General features: G+C 41.7%; 1 protein-coding gene across 1 annotated transcript in view; it reads right to left on the bottom strand.

Moving 5' to 3' along the window:
* The window catches only part of REV3L (REV3 like, DNA directed polymerase zeta catalytic subunit), a gene marked incomplete at its 5' end in the record, with an annotated part of 167150 nt that overhangs the window by 106677 nt on the left and 38850 nt on the right, over positions 1-21623 (bottom strand). Inside the window, 4 exons of the mRNA XM_019520079.1 lie at positions 8189-8271; positions 9344-10314; positions 11460-15651; positions 21119-21261. Of these exons, the coding sequence (XP_019375624.1) occupies positions 8189-8271; positions 9344-10314; positions 11460-15651; positions 21119-21261 (5389 nt within the window). The remainder of the gene's footprint in view (positions 1-8188; positions 8272-9343; positions 10315-11459; positions 15652-21118; positions 21262-21623) is intronic.

The following is a 21623-nucleotide window of genomic DNA, read 5'->3' as shown; positions in this document are numbered from 1 at the left end:
CCACTCCTGCCACTTTCCTACCTGTGCCTGGAGTGAACGGGATGCCAGGGAAGTCAAGCAGGTACCCTGGCATCTGAAAATGCAAGTTGTATGGTGGCTAGGTCAGGCCCTTCCTCACACAAGGATGGGAGTGACATGTGCAGGCTGGGTGGGATACAATTAGTTGCTGTGTGCCCATGGGTTGAAGGAAAGTGCCTGGCAGGTCAGAGCTGGCCTATGGGCCGTATTTTGCCCACCCCTGCCCTAGACCCTGGCCCCACTCCTAGGCCAGTTAGACCTTTGGGCTCCCAGGCCCTGCTGACACCCCCCCCCCACTACTGACTTCCAAGCCCCATGGCCCAGCTGACACCTTCCCTTCCTGGGCTCCAGCCTCAGGCCTTACCTACTCAGCCCCTTGTGGGTTCCCGACTCTAAGGCCTTCCTCATACTCACCTTTCTTGGGGCACTTGCACCTCTATCTGTATTAGGCTTCAGGCCTCAGGCCCCATCTACTCAGCCCCTCCTGGTCTCAGGCTCTCTCTCCATCTGGGCCCCAGATCCTTTATTCTTTTGGCCCCTCTCTCTTTCTCTGCGCCAGCTGAGGTTAGGCCAGCCTAACCTCCCCTTAGTCCATTCCACAACCACCAGCTGTTAATCATTACCAGGCCTCTCAGACCATGGCCTCAGCCCCTCTCAGGCTCTGCTCTATTCCCTTGCTAAGCTTTGGGCACCCTAGCCCTCTGCTGTCTGCCAGTCCTCTCCAGGCCATGTGCTCACCTGCTTCTGCTCCTAGGCCTATCTATTCCAAGGCCTGTGTTTTTTCCCCAGGCTTTGGCCTTGCTTACCCCAGCTCAGACATTTTACTAGGAGCCCTGCTGCCAGAAGCTCATTTTGCTTGGAAACTCTCTCACATTCCTTTACTGTAAGCTTGCTGAGAGGAAAGAGGTTGCAGGGGAAAAGGGAACCCTTCAGATCAAGGAACAGCAACCAGGCCACCTACAGGAGTTTTCTAGGAAAGCTCTGCTTGGAAAGAGACACAAAGGGAGAGGCAGCAGATTAGAAGACCCAGGGAGATAGCTGGTGGACATCATAATACCAGAACCACTGCCACTTCCAGCCTTTCCTCTGCTTTCACCTGTAAGGTGCATGTCCAGGCAGGACCACACACTGTTGAGGCTTCCACACAGGTCCTGGTTTGGTTCTGTACAGACTGCGGTTTGCAGGTTCCTTCCAGTGTCAGTCAGCTGAGGGAGTGCCTGCAATGTGAGCAATGCCTTCTGGTGGTGTCCCTCCGGAGAAGGCAAGGGAACTACAAGAGGTAGCAAGGCTCCAAAGCGTTCTCTGCCATGAGGACTTCATTGACTCCACGCTGGAGGAAACCTCTAAGACTGTGGAGGAAGGACTGCCAGAGGTGATGCGAGAAAAGGAAGAGGACACTGACTCCCAGGAAGGTGGAAGCTTGTATCTTCTGTCAGCAAGTAGTTGTCGTGATCCCCACATGCAGAGGTTTGCTTAGAGAACAGATATGGAGCACTAGCAACAGAGGAGGAGAGCATTACATTGGTGGAAGAGGCCAGGCCAGGAACCCCCAAGGCGGGGAGGATTGAGACCACTACTACAAAGAGAAAGCAATGGGTGGTGGTGGTTGGACACTCTTTTCTGTGGGGGATATAGGCATCCATCTTCTGGTCTGACCTGTTGTCCTAGGACATCTGCTGCTTGCCTGGAGCCCAGATCCAAGATGTCACAGAATTACTAAGACTTCTGACCCTCCGACTCCTACCCCATGCTGCTCATCCATGTGGGCACCAATGATGCTGCCAGGGGTGACCCTGAGCAGATTAAGAGCACCTACAGGTCACAAAGGCCATGGATGCAGGTGTCGCGGTGGATGTAGTCTTTCTGGACTTCAGCAAGGCCTTTGACACCGTCTCTCACCCCATCCTAGTTAAAAAACTAGGCAACTGTGGCATAGAAGCCTACACAGTCAGATGGATTGCAGATTGGTTGAAGGGTCGCACTCAGAGGGTGGTGGTGGATGGGTCATACTCGACCTGGGGGGAGGTGGGTAGCGGAGTCCCCCAGGGCTCGGTCCTGGGGCCTGCGCTGTTCAATTTCTTCATCAGCGATCTGGATGATGGGGTGGAAAGTAACCTGTTTAAATTCACTGATGACACCAAAATTTGGGGGGAGGTGAGCACGCTAGCAGGGAGTGAGAGATTGCAGAAGGATCTGGATAGGTTACAGGGGTGGGCTAACAGGAACAGGATGCGTTTCAATACGGACAAGTGCAGGGTGCTGCACTTGGGCAGTAGGAACCAGCAGCACACTTACACAATGGGGAACTCCCTACTTGAGAGCACGGAGGCAGAAAGAGATCTTGGAGTCATTATTGACTCCAAGATGAACATGGGCCGACAATGCGAGGTCATGGTTGGCAGGGCTAACCGGACCTTGTCGTGCATCCACAGGTGCATCTCGAGTAGAGCCAAGGAGGTGATCCTCCCCCTCTACGCGACGCTGGTCAGGCCACAGCTGGAGTATTGTGTCCAGTTCTGTGCGCCCCATTTCAAGAGGGATGTGGACAACATGGAGAGGGTCCAGAGGAGGGCCACCCGCATGATCCGGGGACAACAGGGCAGACCCTACAGTGAGAGACTGCGGGACCTGAACCTATTCAGCCTCCACAAGAGAAGGCTGAGGGGGGACCTGGTGACCGTCTATAAACTCACTAGGGGGGACCAGAAGGGTTTGGGGGAGATGCTGTTTCCCCTAGCGCCCGCTGGCATAACAAGGAGTAATGGGCACAAGTTGATGGAGAGGAGGTATAGATTGGACATCCGCAAAAACTACTTCACAGTTAGGGCGGCTAGGAGCTGGAACCAACTTCCAAGGGAAGTGGTGCTGGCCCCTACCCTGGGGGTCTTTAAGAAGAGGCTGGATGCCTACCTGGCTGGACTCATTTGAGTCCCGTTTCTTGTTTTTGGGGTTTTTTGTTGTTCTCCCGCCCTGGCGGGGGGTCGGGCTAGAAGATCTACTAGGTCCCTTCTGACCCTTAATCTATGTAGTAGACCCCCACCGTCAAATCCCTCTCTCCCTGTCCCCCCTGAATCTTGACCCAGAGCACTTCAGCTTGCCCTTCCTCTGATCCCATTCTGCTGGCAGAGGCATGTGTAGTGCTCCTTGACAGAGTGCCACCCCCTCCCCTTTCCTTCCTTCTCTATCATGCCTGTACAGCCTAAAGCCCCTAATGTTAACTGCCCAGTCATGGGATATTGTTCCAAGAAGGATTGCTAGGAAGGGATGGGATCCACCTGACGAGAAGACTGAAGAGCATCTTCACAGACAGGCTTACAAACCTAGCAAGGAGGGCTTTAAACTAGGTTCGCTGGGGGATGGAGAACAAGGCCCTGAGGTAAGTGGGGAAGCAGATACCTGGAGGAAACACAAGCAGGAGGGGACAACAGGAGACGCTACATTCTTCCTGAGAAAACAGGGCAATCAGCTAGTCACCTCAGGTGTGCGCACGTGAATGCACAGAGCCTGGGAAACAAGAAAGAAGAATTGGAAGTCCTTGCAGTTACAGAACTATGATGTGATTGGAATAACAGAGAATTGGTGGGACAGCTCGCATGACTGGAGCAGTGTCATGGACGGATACTAACTGTTCAGAAAAGACAGGTAGGGGAGAAGAGGAGGAGGAGTTGCACTTGATGTAAAAGAGCTGTATGATTGCTCAGAGCTCTAGTATGAAGCTGGAGATAGGCCTGTTGAGAGTCTCTGGGTTAGGGTCAGAGGGGAGACCAACAAGGGTGATGTCATGGTGGGGGTCTGCTATTGACCACCTAACCAGGAGGATGAGGTAGATAAGGCTTTCTTAAGACAACTAGCGGAAGTTTCTGATCACAGGCCCTGGTTGCCATGGAGGACTTCAAATCACCCTGACATCTGCTGGGAGGGCTCAGGCAATCCAGCAGTGCCCAGGCAATCCAGGAAGTTTTTGGAGAGTGCTGTGGACAACTTCCTGGTGCAAGTGCTGAAGTGGCCAACTAGGGGCCATGCTCTTCTTGACCTACTGCTCAAACAGGGAAGAACTGGTGGGGGATGTAGAAGTGAATGGCAAGTTGGCCAGTGGTGACCACAAGATTGAGATCCTGACAAAAGGAAGAAAGGAGAGCAGTAGAGTACAGACCCTAGACTTCACAAAAGCAGACCAACTCCCTCAGGGAACTGATGCGTAGGATCTCCTGGGAGACCAGTCTGAGGGGGAAAGGAGTCCAGAAGAACTTTGTTGTATTTTAAAGAAACCTTAACGAGGGCACAGGAATGAACCATTTCGATGTGCAGGAAGGATAGCAAATGTGGCAAGCAACCAGCTTGGCTTAGCAGAGCACACTTTGGTGAGCTTAAACACACGAAGGAAGCTTAGAAAAAGTGGAAGATTGGACAAACAACTTGGGAGGAGTATAAGAATATTGCTTCGACATGCAGGGATAAAGTCAGGAAGGCCAAAGCACAATTGGAGTTGCAGCTAGCAAGAGATGTGAAGGGTTACAGGAAGGGCTTCTATGAGTATGTTAGCAACAAGAGGAAAGGTCAGGGAAAGTGTGGGTCCCTTACTGAATGGGGGAGGCAACCTAGTGATAGGCAATGAGGAAAAGGCTGAAGTACTCAATGCCTTTTTTACCTTGGTCTTCACAGGTAAGTTCAGCTCCCAGACTACTGCACCAGGGAACAGTTTAGAGAGAAGGTCAGCAGCCCACAGTGGTGAAAGAACAGGTTAGGGACTATTTAGAAAGGATGTGTGCAAGTCCATGCCTGTACAAGGGGCCAGAAGCAATGCATCTGAGGGTGCTGAGGGAATTGGCTGATGTGATTGCAGAACCACCAGCTATCATCTGTGAAAACTTGTGGGGATCGGAAGAGGTCCCAGACAATTGGAATAGGGCAAATATAGTGCCTAACTTTAAGAATGGGAAGAAAGAGGATCCAGGGAACTACAGACCCATCAGTTTCACCTCAGTCCCCAGAAAAATCATGGAGCAGGTTCCCAAAAAATCCACTTCTAAGCACTTGGAGAAGAATGCGATTAGGAACAAAAACATTCATTCCCCTTCCCACCCTACCCCCAACCTGTCTCTCACCTGTTAACCAGCCCAATTTACATCTTAATTGACTGGCTTTCTTGCATACCTTTACTACTACGGCTGCTTTACTACTCCCATTCAGGAAGAGCACAGACCACCTGCAGACACCTCCCCTGCCTGATGAAGGATAATTGTACCCAAAAGCTTGCAAAAAAGTATTTTTCCAACTATTTGAGTTGGTTTGATAGAAGATATCAGATTCACCCAAAGAACATTGTCTGCCTATGTCCTTAGACTAACATGGCTACAATCTACACCATTAGGAACAGCCTGCATGGATTCATCATGCTTTATCAACCCAATTGCCTTCTATGAAGAGATAACTGGCTCTGTGGATGCGGGGAAAGCGGTGGACATGATGTACCTTGACTTCTGCAAGGCTTTTGATACCATCTCCTACAGCATTCCTGCAAGCAAGTTGAGGAAGTATGGGTTGGATGGACTGTGAGGTGGATAGAAAGCTGGCTGGATTGTCAGGATCAAAGGGTAGTAATCAATGGCTCAATATCTAGGTTCATCAGCATCAAGCGGAGTGTCCCAGGGTTGGTCCTGGGGTTGGTTTTGTTCAATATCTTTATTAACATTCTGGAAGAATGGGATGGATTGTACCCTCAGCCAATTTGCAGATGACACCAAGCTGGGCGTGTAATAGATACACTGGAGGGTATCAGATCCCATGTACACATGGCATGGCAGGAGGCATAATATTTGGGATTGTGCATCAGATCTCATCATGCCTTAAAGTGAACATCTGTCAGGAACCAAAGAGCAGCTGCCTCTCTGGCAGCTTGTCCTGTGTAGCCATGGGCAGCAGGGGCTGACCAGGGCCTTTTAGAGTGCTCTCTGAGAGAGCAGCCCAGGGACCAGTGAGCTTCTCCCTGCTCTTGGGCTACCCACTCACCTTTCAAACTGCTGGAAGAGCAGTGAGGACAGGATAGCCATGGCAGTGGCCCTGTCCTGGACCTAAGTCTGTCCCATATGCAAACTTGCCAACCTGCTGATACTTTAAACGGTGCACAGGCAGCCAAGCATTGTTGAGCTGTTCTTGGTGTCATACTGCTTGCATGCTCAGAACTTTAAAAGGACTGCTGGTGTTTCAATATCAGCAGCCTTTTAAAGCACTAGAGCCTTTAAAAACTCTCTTGTGCAGTTCCAGACAACCCTCAGCTGACTCTCAGGCTGCCAGGAAGCCAAGACCTTCAAAGGTCCTGCAAGTCTGTCAGTCAGCCTGCCTGGCTTGGTAAGCCCTTTAAACTTCCCTGGGGGCGAAGTGGACTTGCAGAGGGGAACTACAGATCAGCTGCATATTGCCTCCTAGCTAGAGAGCATGTCTGCAACAACTGTGTCAAGCTCCAGCCAGAGAGCTTGGAATATGTGGCCATCCATGGCACTTTTTTTGTATTGTTGCAAATTTTGTAAGAGCTGCTGCCTCATCCAGCACTGGCACTTCAGACCGAGAAGCAGGCAGGGAGCAGTTGGTGGACGCTCCTCCCCTCTGCTCCCAGTCTACAGGATATGAGGAGCAGCCTTCTTCCAGACCAATGACCCCAGTCTCTGGAGGGCATGGGAGCCTTTGCCCCGGTTCCACTCCTCCTGGTTTCTGGGAGAAGTTAAGCCAGGGAAAAGTGTGTAGATGTTCGGTCTCCCAAGAGAAGCTCTCCTGGGAGCAATTTAACCCTGGTTGTTCCCAAGTTATTTTTCTCCAGGAATAGACATTTTTGCTCTGAGAGAAAAAAGCTTGAATGTCTGCATGCTTTGGGTTTCTACCAGGAGAATGGTGATTCTCCCCATAGAAAATGAATGTCTGTACATGGCCACTGTAAATAGTTCAAAAATTTTCTTTAATATCAATCCCAAATCATCTTTGCAACAAATTAAGTTGATTTTTCCTTGTCCTTCTCCAAGAGAACATGAAGAATAACTGATTAACCATCCTATTCATAACAACCTTTCAGATATTGGAAGACTTACCATTGTGTTTCCTCCCTCTTCTCTTTTCTAAACTAAACAACATTTCAAAACTATCATGACAAATTAGGAAATAGTCCAAAAATCAAGAAAATGAAATTCAGTAAAGACAAGTTCACTTCTTGATTTCAGACCGATTTTGCAATTGTCAAAATCAAGCTGATCTCACTCTCCAGAACACTTGCAAACTTCCCTCGGCTTGGTGATATCCACAAATTTCAAGTGTATTTTTTAAGTAATCTTAAAAGATTTTTCTTATAATTACTTGAAATTCTCATTTTTCTTCCTAGTCTTAAAATTAACTTTACAGTTTGTAAGCTTAATATTAACGTGAAAATTCCTTGTATGTAGTCTATATTGTACAGTACATCTGTATGAAAGAGGCAAGTCATCCTAAAACTTTAATTACTCCCTGCCCCCCCATTTTTATTTTATTTTTATTTTTTTTTTTGCTTATAATGCTCCGGCACACATTAATATAATTGCGTGATTGGTATCCGAGGAAGTTTATACGTCCAATCCTAAAAACTGCATGTCCTGCCATGCCAAAGGGAATTTTGGTTAGTATGTGGTATTTGTAAAAGACTAATGAAGGGGTCATTACCACATTTGACAGATTAGTGCAACAGGATATAAAAAAGCTAATCAATACATTATAATTTAATTTGTTGGTTGCATATGCTCATATGGACACATTTATTCTCAAATGCATACTGACATTGCAATAACAACACCTCAAGCACAACTGACAGCATATAATTTTTTTAATTAAAAAAAGAACACAAGAAAATCACAAGTCTACAAAACATCTTGGAATTTGATATGACCATATAAAATAGGCTTAAGATTTGTGTTTGTATTTTCTTTTTGTATTTGCATCCTTGTAATTGCCATACAATTAAAATTTTCCAAGATTCCACCTGTAAAAGAAATGCCATGAAAACCAGAAAGCTGTTGTAATCTCTACTTCTAAAAATAGTTTTAAAATACATACAAGTGGGACAAAGTAAGACATGACCATCACTGCTTCAGAACTAACACATAAACGTATATGTAATGTTATAAAAACATATCTTTATCATAAAATTTCTTACCTTCACTTGTGTTGTTAAAAGTACTCTTCGAAGAGTGTCAGCATTACTTCCTCTTCTCTGACTTAATTTATGAATTTTGGTTTCTGTAAGGACATATAGCAAAGTTATTTGGTTCCTTCAAATATTTGCTAGAAAGCAGAATTAAGTACAAAGAAAGTGAAAAAGCTCCTGGATACTACAGCCTGAATGGGATAATCACCTTTTAGTTCAAAAACAATTTTAAGACTGCAGTAGTTTCTAAAGGCATACTAAATGTATGGTATTAAGACAAGAACACTTCTCTTGTACAGTTCAATTTAAAACATTTAAAATTTATACTCTAAATTCAAATTAAGTAGCTGTTTGATGAATGTCAGAATTTGAACTAAAGATTTAGTAAGGAAAAACGTTGTCAATTCAACTTCAATAATGGTGGCCGCATACAGACGATCAGTTATACTAGATGATTTTTTTCTAGTAGAAAAAGTCCAGGAATTGGACTATACAAGATGTTCCTCTAGTCCCATAGCTGGAGAGCTTCACAGGTGAGCTTTCCAACCAGGGACACTAGAGAGCTGCACTCCCTCGGCCATACCCACCCTCAGCAGAGCTGAGACCTGCCCTCTTCCCTTGCCTTGGAAGAAGGCAGGCGATCAAGTGGCAGTTGGCAACTGCTGGAAAGCAGTAGCAGCTACTACAAGGAGCTGGGGAGGGTTTGAGACCCAAGAGAATATGCCTCTCCTCTACCGCCCAACTAACTGGGAGCATTCCCAAACACAGGAGAATACCCCCACCATCCTGCCAAACAGCAGCCATTTTTGCTCCGGGAGAAAAAGTTTCACTATCAGCACAACTGTTTTCTACCAAGGGAAAAGGTATTCTCCTAGTATAAAACTGAACATCTGCAGAGGTCAAGTGTTTGTATCTACTACTATAAAATCTATATCGTAGTCAAATGACAACACAGCATAAGGATGTTGCGATACCAGAATCCTAATGGTTGAATAATTATTTCATAAATGTTTACCAAATTATTACCCTTACAAAAATAGTTTAGTTTACTCACCCAATAGGGCAGTGGATATTTCCCCATTTAAAAATAAATTAATTAATCAACTTTCAGAAAATATTTTTGTGCCTCTCCCTGTTTTTATCTTGCTTAAATAACAGTTTTACCTGTTGATAAGGGGGTAAAGTCAAGTGCATCTGGTATTACTTCTTGAGGTTTTCTCTGCACAAGGGGAGTACTATGTAGGCAAAATGATTCCAAATTTCCAACACCTTCTTTGAGAAAGAGTGGAGACGTGCTCAAGGGAGTCCAACCCTCAGCTTTGACAGGTTTATCTTCACTCTCAGCAGATGTTACATCCTTTTCTTCCACAGAAGATGGAACTATATCTTGACTACTCCAGTCTGCATCTTCAAAACCGGACTGCCTAGAATCTGGGGATGCTGCTTGTTGCCAAGGAGGAAGCACTGGAGAATCTGGCGAGCTATAATTGATATAGTAGTCCTCTTCCTCTTCTTCCTTATCAGGTTCTATTGTTGAAGTAGCAACTGTTTTGCTTTCAACTGGGGTTTTATTTGGTTCTATGGTATAATTTGTAGAAATTATATTATTCACATGTGTGTCACAAGTTTCCTTGGTTTTTATTACTGTAGTACTTATCTGGGAAACAGGAGCATCTTTTGTAGGTCCAGTAGGTCTCCTATCTTGCAGGTTAGGAAAACTCTCATCCTCAACAACTGTTTTTGTTATTTCAACAGGTTTCTCTGAAGGCAGTGTTGTAGAGCTCAAATTCTCATTTCCTTTTTCCATCTCAACAGGCTGGTCCTTAAGCAATTTCTTCATAAGCTCATATTCTTCTTTGGCATGGAGCCATGTCTGAACCTGCTGGCGACTTGGAGCACATTTACAAGGCATGATTACTATTTTTTTATCTTCACTAGTTTTATGGCTATTGATTTGTCTTTTATCAATAACAGATTGCCCATTGCGTGGAGGTGATCCTGGCCTAGGATTTTGTGTCATTGCTGAAAATGCGGTCTTCCAGAGCCGTAGTCCTTCCAAGGAAAAGTCTCCTTCAAACTCAGGTAGATCATTTGGAAGTCTAGTTTCTACTGTGAGAAGTCGACCTCCAATCTCCCTATAAAGAAAATACTATAAATTTATTTTGCCACAAATAAAACTCTTGAGATTAATTACTCTTTTCCTAATGGAGGGAGTCCATGAATCCCTATAGGAGCCTCTAGTGAGCCTCTCCAAATGTTACTTGCTTTATGTTTTACTTTCATATTAAAGATCCCAGGATAACCATCGACCTTTCAGCAGAAGAGAGCTATGTGTAAGTTCCTCCTAGAGTCTATTATGTGTTCATAAAAATCAGCAAAAGAGGTCACTAAAAATTAAGTGGATGATCAATTCCTTTCCCTCAAGGAAAGAGCATGCTGTGTCCATATAGCTTCTCAACCCTAGTGATTCATAGACTTGAGAACAAGTTAGTTTCTAACATCAGGCAGTAGCAATATGTCACAGGATTATTTATAAAACTGGAATTGTTTACTGTAAAATAAACTATAAGCAAATACATATTTTTAGTGACAGAGACACTACCTTCATGCTTTTGGGTACCTAGCATTAAAACATGATGTAGTTTCAGGAAGGGAGCAGAAATCCTCCCTGGTTACAGAAATACTTCTGAAGGACCACTACATTTTGGGATTAGATGTATATTTATTAAGGAATGAATTAATGTAAAATGAATATGGCTTTAGCACTGGCAGGAAGCCTCTTTTACAATATTATGACAATGTGACCAGTTTCACTATTTGCAAAAATCATTCTCTTAAATACTTGATCAACACTTGTCATCCATTAAAGGGGTGTCTAAGCACTTGTCAGATTTACAGGCAGTCTTCATAATCAGAACCAAACAGAGTCCCAAGATAGCTGGTAGCTTCCACAGCAGGTCATATGGGCAGACCAAGGGAGCAGGTAGTCAGTTCACTCATCCTTTGAACATTACTGTGGATACCAAAACTACACAAGCCAATAAAAAACACGCAGGCACAGTGAAATCAAACAAATGGATTTTTTCAAACTCTTCATTACTGAGTTAAAAAATATAAAAACCTGGAACTTTAAGTACATCATACATCACTGGGTGAAAATCTCCTACACTGTATAATAAAATTAACTTCACAAGAAAGGCCACTTAGATTTAATTACAAAGAGAGAGAGAGAGAGAGAGAGAGAGACCGACCTTATAATATAAGTGCATAGGGAATGTACCTGGGCTTTTCTGGTGCATCAGAAGGATTGCTGCAAAATGGTTCTTGGTAAATTGTTTCTGCAAGATCATGATGCAGCAAAGTCGCCATGATTTCTTCACGACTTGGTGGGGACATGAGAGGTTTAAGAACATGAGCAGTACGAGGTGTAAGACTTCCATTCTTTGATTGCGAGGGAGAACTAGTTGATCTTGGTGAACTGTCGGGAGTAGGAGTTAAGCCCTCATTATTTCTTGGAACATACAACTCTAAATCCTCTGAAGTGCCATCCACAAGATCACCATCCGGAGAAGACAAGAGGGAAGTAAAAGAAGTATTAACAGAATCAAGTGATTGACATGATTCAAAAGTGGCTTCCTTTCTAGTGCGACTTTGAATCCAGTCTGAATTAGCTGGCTGTGGAAGATTAAGAAATCTCTCTTTGCTCAGTGGATTTCTATTCAACTTGTATTTCTCATTTACATAGTCCTCTGTCTCTTGGATACAAAAAGCATCTATTGATGAGTTAGATCGAGATGTTGGAGTGTGAACACTGTTTCTCCACTGACTGTGGGGATGGTTCTCATTGCTTTCCAAGGATGCTTTCTCAAAAAGCTCAGGGCTCAGAGCACCAGGTCTAATCCATTTACCTGGGTCTGAAGGACGCTGTTTCTCTTCCTCAGATTTTTGGCTATTAACGTTTAAAAGTTCATTTTCTGTTGTTTGTCCAGAAGAAAGATCCTGGACAGCATCACTCAAAAACTTCTGTGGCAGATTTTGGTCTGCTGGGACAAACTGACTTGCAGAGTACAAACTGCAAAATCCAGTCTGCCCTATGGCATTAATATCAAAATTGTAATTGTGGTCGGGGGACAAGCTGTCTTCAAGGGAATAACAGCTTTCAAAGCCTGGATCTGAAAAAAAAATGGGACTGTCATCTGACACGGAGTGGTCAATCTGATTAGTGTTCTGTTGGTTAAAAGAATCTACTTTTAAAAGTTTGGGCATTTTTTCTTTAGGCTTTGTAGTTTTGGGAGTACGGGACTTCCTTGGTGAAGTGACTGACCTTGATCTTTTAATTGCTTTATTCTGTTCAAGAGGGCAAGAAATACTTCTGTTCAGCTGAGGTTTAACTGATAATGCTTCTTGCATAACATTTGCATGTTGTGCTTTTTGCTGTCTTTTTTGCAGTAATTCTTTTAGAACAGCTAGCCCAGACTGTCCTTCACTGAACGCTGATGGGGCCACAATAGTTCGATTTTTACACTGAGAAGAAGGTTTTGTTTGTGAGGTGGTTTCTGATAGGGACTTCGGTTTTACTTTTTCAGGTTTAAAATGTGACATATCCAAAACAAATCCTCTCTGTTTGTGTTCCCATCCTATCTGCTTTACTGGACTCTTCAAAGCAGTTACAAAACAGTTTTTAGGTAACTGAAGAGACCCATGGCTTTCCTCAGATGATTTGAGTATGGAAGAATAAGGATCAGCAAATTTTGTTGCTTCTGATAAGCACAAAACTTGCTGCTGATTACTCTCTTTACAATGCAAAAAATTAGTGGTATGCATCTGATCAGTCTTAGTTAGATCTAAAGAACTATGAGTTTCATTTAGTTTTCCAACTGATAAGTACCTAGTCTGTGAATTCACAGGCTCTCCCATCTTTGTAGATGTTGTATCTTTAGAAATATGTGCATTCTGTGTTACCTGAGATGGATCAAATATGCTATTTTGAATCAAACAAGATTCCTTCATACAACATACTGTACTTTGACTCTTAGGCCTTTGGGAGTTTATTTTTGTTATTTCCCTTCCAGCTAGGATGGGAATAGAAATGATAGATGAATGAAGGTCTCCTCGTGCAGTAGTGAAACTTTGTAAATCCAGAGATTTATCAGTTTCCAGCAATGAATGAAAATAGCCAGAAGATTTTCCTTGTGCATCAGCGGTGGAGGTGAGCTGTGTGGAAGGTAAGTGTCCTGTTGAGTAGCCAGTTAAAAGACTCTCTTTCTGAGTAAGAAGTGGTTGTGAGCTGCTAGAGTTGTGAGAAATCTCAGGCAAATCTTGGTGCTTCAGTACAAATTTAACTGCTGCAGCAGAACGAACATTTCCTTTTTCACCTTTAAATGTCATGCGTTTCCTCGATGATATTTTTTCAGCTGTTTTTTGTTTCTGTTTTGTTCTAGGTTTCTTTTTTCCATCATCTGATGTTTTATCTGTCTGATTAATCCTGTTCCTTTTCTTAGTAGCTATTGTGGGGCCAGGAAGCTTCTTTTTACATTTCTTAACCTGAGATTTTGCTCGACTATTTTTTCCTACATTGGAATTAACAGTCTTGCTACTGAACATGTTAGGACCCTTAAAAAGTAAAGCTTCTTTATCTAGATCAGTCATAATTTCTTCTGCTTTTGGATCAGTGGGAGACCAGCAGCGAGGGGGAGAGGCATTTATTGGGCTTGTGCTTCTCTCAGAGAGAAAACCTAATTTAGACATAACATCACTATAGTTATAGTCACAGTCTTCAGCTTCGGCATTGTAAGATGGTGAAGGAGGAGAAAGGACTGCATGAGTTCTTTTTCTGAAAGATAAAGTTCTTTTAATATTTTTATTATTTGCTTTTTGTGGTTTTCCAGTTTTTTTCCTAGCTGACTTATGTTTTGCTTTCCTTCTGTGACTTTTCTTTGGTGTTAATGGATAAATAGGATATTTGGTTGCAGGGGAGTCAGGAACTTTTGGCCAAAAGTCCTTTAAAGGTGCAAGCTTTTTATATAAATTCATTTTTTCCTCTGTAAGTACTACTTGTTCCTCACTAGAATCTACTTTACCTAATTTAACAAGCATATTTTTTCTCCCTCTAAATCTATTGATGATAATGTATTTGATAATAACAGGTGGCAGTTTTTTAGAGAGTTTTCTACGTTTTCGAGATTTCTGAGACCCATCCAAACTTTCTCCACTATCTATGGGATGAGGTAGGCTAACTTTTGAGTTGTGTGTGACGAAACTTGATTCGCTATCTTCAGTCTCATAATTCACTTTACGCTTGGTTCGGAGTGTATATTTATTCCCACATAATCCAAATGACTGCTCAGTTTCAAGAGAACCATCTCCAAACTGGCAGTCAGTACAATTAGAAGCATTTGTAGGCATCCTATTGTCAAAGGTATCATGAGGAACTTGAACTAAATCATTTGGCAAAGCACTATCCTTATCAGGAATATTACTACATGCATTACCTTGTGTATAGCAGCTTTCCTTAATGGATGCAATATGATTTACACTTACAAGCTCCTGATGGTTGATAAGGCCCAGTTTCTTTTTATTCAATTTTAACCTGGACTGTTTGTTGCCTGGCTGTAATTTATATGTTACAGGAGCTAATTTTTGTGGTCGGCTCAGACAATTAGAAAGAACAACACTGGGAAAGAACATGTAATGTGCTGCTTGTTGACTGAGGCTTGGTTTTTCTGCCTTATGTTCCTGAAATTCTTCATACCTAATTTTAAGCTTATTAAGGCCACCTTCGTCAGTACTGTTTTCAACAGAATGCATCACAGTTCGATTCCCCCCCGAACAAGACACCAAATCACAATTTTCTGTTACTGTTGCAGGGAAAAAGCTATTTATAGTTGTGCTGCTGGATTTTTCGCTTATTTCAGAAGGCATTTTACTTTTGGAGTGGCTCAAATCTGAAAAATTAAATGAGTTTTTACCCAATATACCATCACTAATATGGCGGCTCATATGCATAAAAGAGGAATCCTTCTCAACCTTCCTGATGCTGGTATACTTCCTACTTGGTATCTGTCTGCTCACTGACGAAATATCATCTCCATATTCAAAAATATTATTTTCACAAGAAGAAACAGGAAGAATATCCTTCTTATTACTTTCTTTGTGTGAGTTTTCAGAATGGGCACTATTGCTGAACGACATTGGGTATTTTGCAGTGTAAGTGCTTTCTTTTGTAAGAGGGTGGACTGAAAGTTCAGGTCTTGCTTCTGTGTTTGGCTGTGAAAGCTCTTCTACTAAATCTTCATTATTCAAAACATGGGAAGGAAGGGCACTTGTGTGTTTACACTGGAAAGTAATCTTAGCAGAAGATGGGGGTTCTAGCGTAGCAGCGTCTTTGTGAAATATTGAGGTCTTTACAGACATTTTGCTTGTTGCAATTACAGAGGAATGAGTTCGAGAACTTTCATTATTCAAAGGATTGTCTGGAATGGAAAATAAATAATTATTACTATAATTAATTCCTTAGATTTAAAAAAAAAGTCTTTAACCATCTTAAGATAAGTCTTTGAAAGGCCTTCCCATTAAAAAAGATCATATTCTATTTGTGACCACTGTTATTATGATCTTGGTTCACAAGATACCATACTAAATTAGCACATCTACCAACAGTTAAACTGTCAGTTACAGGATCTGACCAGGGAGGTAGCTTACTCCACACACAGCATCAATGCAAAGTTGTTAACGCAAGGTAAATTCATATCATAATTTAAGACTGGAGCTAGACTGTTCTCAGTGGTGGCAGATAACAGAACAAGGAGCAATGGTCTCAAGTTGCAGCATAAGTAGTTTAGGTTACATATTGGGAAAAATTCTCACCAGGAGGCTAGTAAAGCACTGGAACAGATTACCCAGAGAGGTTGTGAAATCTCCATCCTTGGTGGTTTTTAAGACCTGGCTAGACAAAGCCTTGGGTGGGATAGTATAGTTGGGGATGGTCCTGCTTTGAGCAGGGGATTGGGACTAGATTAGATGACCTCCTGACATCCCTTCCAACTCTAACTTGCTATAATTCTAAGACACTTACACACTTTCAAATGACCTGGAAGAATTCACCGGGGTTTATTTTTGTGGTAGAAAAGCTTGCCTGGAGATGGTTAAACAGACATTTGAGCGCTGAGCTCCTGAAGAACAAAAAAGACTGCAGTGCTAACACTGAGCAGCCACGGGGACTCTGTGCACATATCTGCATTCCCTGAAGGCTCCCTCAGCCCTGACTGGCTGACCTAGACTGCTCAGAGTTGTCCTATGTCTCCCTGAAGCACAGTGTGAAATTGTGAAGGGGGCATATTCTGCTCCCTGCTGGGGTAAATAGTAGAGTAGGTGTAAAGCACCTAAGATGCTAGAGGGCTATGCTGTGGCTTCTCTGAGAACAGTTAATTGTACAGCTATTTGCTCTGCCAGGAGTGGTTTTTCACCCTGGGTTGTTCTCAGGTTGCATCTCTTTCATAAGTTCAAAAAACATGTGGAAACACAGGAAAGGCTATATTCAGGTGTTTTTCAAACAGAATAATATAAGTTCTATTTTTGGATCAACAGAACAAAGTTCATCAGTTGCATAACTGAAGTCTCCCAAGTAGTCAGCTGATGCTGGTACACGGTAGGTGTGTGTACACGAGATGCTATGTCACTGTAGCAACAAGCTACGGCAACATAACTTGTTGCTCTGGCAATGTAGTGTTGGTAGGCACAAACCGTGATGCCGATGCTACATTGCTATAGCGATGGGCTACATCGCTGTAGCTTGTTGCTATGGGAACATAGCATCTAAAAATAACTGTCCTGCTGGGACTGCACAGTACCAGCATCAAAAAATAACCATGCATCATTTAGCAAGTAGTAAATAAATGTACAGTACCAAATGTGTGGTCAGGGGCACGTGTAGATGTGCCCAGTATGTTTTCTCTTATGAGCATGTGCTATTACTTATGTCTAATGTGATGAGGTAGCTTCTCAACACCATTACAAACCTTTATGGATTAACTCAAAACATTTTTCTACAATATTTGTGAAAAGCAAAAGCCATTCTAAGAATTTATGGAAGCAAAGCCTAAAAAACAAGGTCAATTACTGAGTTTATATTTTTGACAGGATCTGCTAGGAACTGGATGCACAACAGAGATTTTTCTTTGAGTTCTGGTAAGAAAAGGAAAATCTTTACTTCTAACCATATCCCTTGGTGGATAGGAGTTGCTGAGCTCACGTAAACAACTCTAGATGTAACGTGCCTCCACTGAAAGGAGGGCCAATGACAGAAACACAGAGAAAATGGGAATGATTCACTGAAATTACAAGGAACACTTGAAGGCTTTCTTCCCCAACAATTAAAGGAAAAAAGGGGATTTCTATTAACCAAGCAGCAGTCACAAAGACTAGTGTGACTATATGAGTATTTTTGGTTTGAAATCTTTTATTGGACTAACTGTAGGAAGGATCTTGGACAAACTTTCAGGCACAAGGTATCTTTCCTCAGGTCTGGAAAATAAGTAAATGCAGCTCAAGTGCCATTTACAATTTGATAAAAGCAAGCTGATGTTTACTAGTTTTGAATTTATCATATTGCCAATTATGAGACCTTCAGTTAATAAATGTGTTATTTTTCACATAATCAAAACAAGGTTAAGTGATTGTTCTGAAAATGTTTTTCCCAAATTAAATATCTTCTGGGTATGAATATTTTGAACACTAATTCATATTGAAGAAACGTATTTTAACAATGATTGTGTTATATTTTTATAAATTGAACAAATTATTTTTTGTATTACATCATGGATATAAAATGTTGTGAGCAGGGAAATTACACATAATAGGTTTCCTGAGGAGAGGAGGTATTGCCATGCCAGATCAAATTACTGATGGATACAATCATTTATCCATTCTGCTCCTCTCTGCTTACAATGCACAGAATAAAACAGTGTTTCTAAAAAAAAAAGTGATTAAAGAATGGAGAATTTTGTTTATGATCTATATATTCATTACAAAGTATGAAATTTTATTTTTCTAAGTACAACACTGAGTATATATTTTGAGTACAAGTACTGAAATTGTGTGTGTAATTTTTACGTGAGTGTCAGATTGCTACAAGGAGTAGGAAAAAAATGTAGCATTTAGCTATACTTTGAGGACTAATTCTTGCCTTAATGAATTATGAAAATCATACTAAAACTAAAAGGATCTGTGCACATACAGACCAAGGCAAAATTAGGATTTTATACTAACCAGTTATTTTTCAGATTCAGGAAGTGTGTTGCATACCTTGGATTTTAAGCTGCAATTTCAAATTTTCTGGTCAGTGAGGTATGATTAATGTAAGGTATCAAAACTGCATTAATGAGAAATGACTGCTATTAATTAGAAGGAAACCAAACTCATTCATCTTAATATTAGGAATCTTTTGATTCAGATATTTTTAACAGTGGAAACTGTATGTTAAATACCAAACTGTTCTGTTCATAAATCTACCCTGCACAAATCAACTCCATATATTCAGGTTTAGTTATAGGGAAAACAGCTTTCCCTCCTGAATGTGTTAATAACTACAGATCAAGCCCTTGCACTATTCGTATTTTTTTAAGTCAGTAGACATGGTAGCTATCATCTACTATGTTTCTGTCATTAGTACTGAACTGAAAAAAAGCAGCTCAAATTGTCTTGGTAATGTTGATGACTTTTTAAGAATTTCTGAAAAGCAGAATCAGTGAAGATTTGGTTGACTCTTCTCCTTTTTTATATGGAAATAATTTCTAGCTGTGTGCCTTATTGTAATATTACTTTTAAAAAAGCTAGGCTAGCTCTGTTGTGCTAAATAGAAGGCTCAGCATTGATTCTTTGATTCTTGGACTAAGAGTCAGGTTGCTCTTGAAAGCAATTTCCCAAACTGTAGTTTCTAATCTTTCGTATTGTTCAAATAATGAACTGTCTTTGCATAAGTCAACCCTACATTGTCAAGTTCAATTATACAAAAAAACCCAGCTTTACCCCAAATAAAATCAGTAGAGAAAGTTCCTGAATTGCTGATGCCCTGACAAACTCCCACAGTAGAATCATTACACAAGGAAAGGACGCAAAAAGAGTTGAATGAACTAAAAATACTAAACAGAAATGAAATCATCCCCTCTATACCAAAGATAATTTTGCCCAAGTCCCAATATATCCTTGCCAGCTTAAAATTTCATGTGAATGAATAAATAGTTTTAGTTAAATGGGAACTGTTCACAGTTTCTAAGAAGATAGTATGTTATTACAAGGACGGATAACTTTATATGGTGTGAATGGAAAAGGAAAAAGTGAGAGGTTGCATAGGAATTTTCTGACAATGTTTTTCTTTTGTGTAAAGTGTCTAAATGTTAGGTGTATAACACAGTGATTTTTAACATGTGTTCTGTGGACCACAGGGTTCCGTGATAGGTCATTAGTGATTCCGCAATGAAATCAGGGATAATGGCAGAGTGGGCCAGTGAGTAGTGCACCACCATGGCCAAGCCAAGTTGCCTGGCTCTGTGTCAGTCTTTAGGATGGGGGCAGGGGTTGTGCCACAGCAGAATAAGTGATATGAAAGAGTTCCATGACTTAAGGAAGTCTGAAAGCTACTGGTACAGCACTTCACTATTTGCCTTGAACAATTTACAATGAATCACAAGAAAGGTTTCAGCAGAATTCTGCATGTTTTCCTGCATGTTCACCTCCTGAGCTTTCTCCTGACTCGGGTCACCATTGAAGCCACAGTCACATGGATTGTCTTACAGTGGGGTCTCAATATTACCCAATTCCTGGGAATGAAGACAGGAGTCTGAAAGCTTCAACTTGACATCAGGCTTTTAGAACTTCCAAGCTCCTAGCTTGCCTGAGGGAAGATTACTGCTCATCTCCTACTCAATAGGATCAAACAAAAAAAAGATGCTGGGACCTCCAAGCTGGTGATGATCTGGTTCATGCAGATATTGTGGCCGTCTCTTAGGCAGGCTGACCTTGCCAACTGTGAGGAACTACATGGTACCACACAGCAACACTAATGGGTAGCAAGTGTGGCCCATAAGGGTGCCATGCAAGGTTATCTGCTCCAGCATAGTGGCAGAACAGAAAACCTTGTGTGGCACACTTAACAGCGAGCCAGTTTGTATATATCCTATGTATAAATTGACTGTGATTTTGATGGTTCTTTTTGAAGAAAAAAGTTTGACTTGTAATCAAAACAATATGCTAGACCTTTTGTATAACTTCTCAATTCTTCATAATCAAATTGTGCACATTGTTGTTTCAGATTATTTAAAGAATACATTTCAGCAGAGGGGGCAGAACAAGAGTATTTTTTAAATAAACCTTTGCTCCTAACAGGTTCTCCTACAGCTGCTTTGACTCTCACCCAGTGTGTGTTAATGCAATCTTAGGACAGTAACAGGTGATGAACTGAATGCAGTACAGGTTGGAAGCAAGATGCACTGTATTAAATATGGGCAGCATATATCTAAAAAGCAAAGCACACTGGGTATCTAGATTTTTCATATAATTATTAAGTTTACAATATATATTGTGGTAGAGCTAAAGGATCCTATAAAAGCTAAGAAAGAGAGAGATTTAAAAAATATTAACAGAAAAATCCTAGGACAACTAGATGGACTTCACCCTCTCCATTAGGGCTAATTAACCAGAAAACCTTCATTGTTCAGACTGCTAATATAACTCAAAAGCAAAGCAGGGGGAGTTGATTAGAGGGAGAAATTGAGATCAGTAAATCTCATGCTGAATCTATATTACATCTACAGAATTTAAGACTATTCCTTTGCTGTGTTGAGACCTCCTGCTGAGGGAAGTTCACACCTTCTGGTTATCATATAGGTAAGGAAGTAAGTTGTTTCAAGCGGTAACTTTCAAAGCATTTTACCATTTACTTACCACCATTTTCATCTGCAGTTCCATCTAACTGAGGTATAGAGAGATTAGCTAGAAGCATACTGTTACCACTCCATTCCATTTCTTCTTCTGAAGATGAATCCTCCTCTTCAGTTGAGCTTCGATGCAAATTTTTGCCCACTGACCTAAAAGAAAAATCAAGAAACACTGAGTGTAATATAGTATATCTCAGATTGAAAAAGATATAGATATAGGATAGCCCCAAAATTAAAAAGCTGTGGTAGTAAGTGAACGCGAAAATTGTCAGTGAGAAATCTGACACTATAAGAACATTGTTCAGGGGTGTTATTGTGAGATGCAGTATAATGGCAGTCAGTCATTTAAAACAATTTAGACAAGAAGTGTAGTACCTGGTGGTTCAGGAGGGTAGAAAAGGGATTCAGGTATTTCAATTGTATGTAAGGAAGCTTGTATTTTTTTAAAATAAAGTTCTAAGAGCTGTCAAACCAATAACTGTAATGGAAAAAGCTGAAAAACGTGCACCTGA

Source organism: Gavialis gangeticus, unplaced genomic scaffold (assembly GCF_001723915.1).
Source record: "Gavialis gangeticus isolate Ggan-Ray unplaced genomic scaffold, GavGan_comp1, whole genome shotgun sequence".
Taxonomy (NCBI): Eukaryota; Metazoa; Chordata; order Crocodylia; family Gavialidae; genus Gavialis; species Gavialis gangeticus.
The sequence above is the reverse complement of the archived record's forward strand: the minus strand, read 5'-3'. Positions and strand labels throughout refer to the sequence as shown.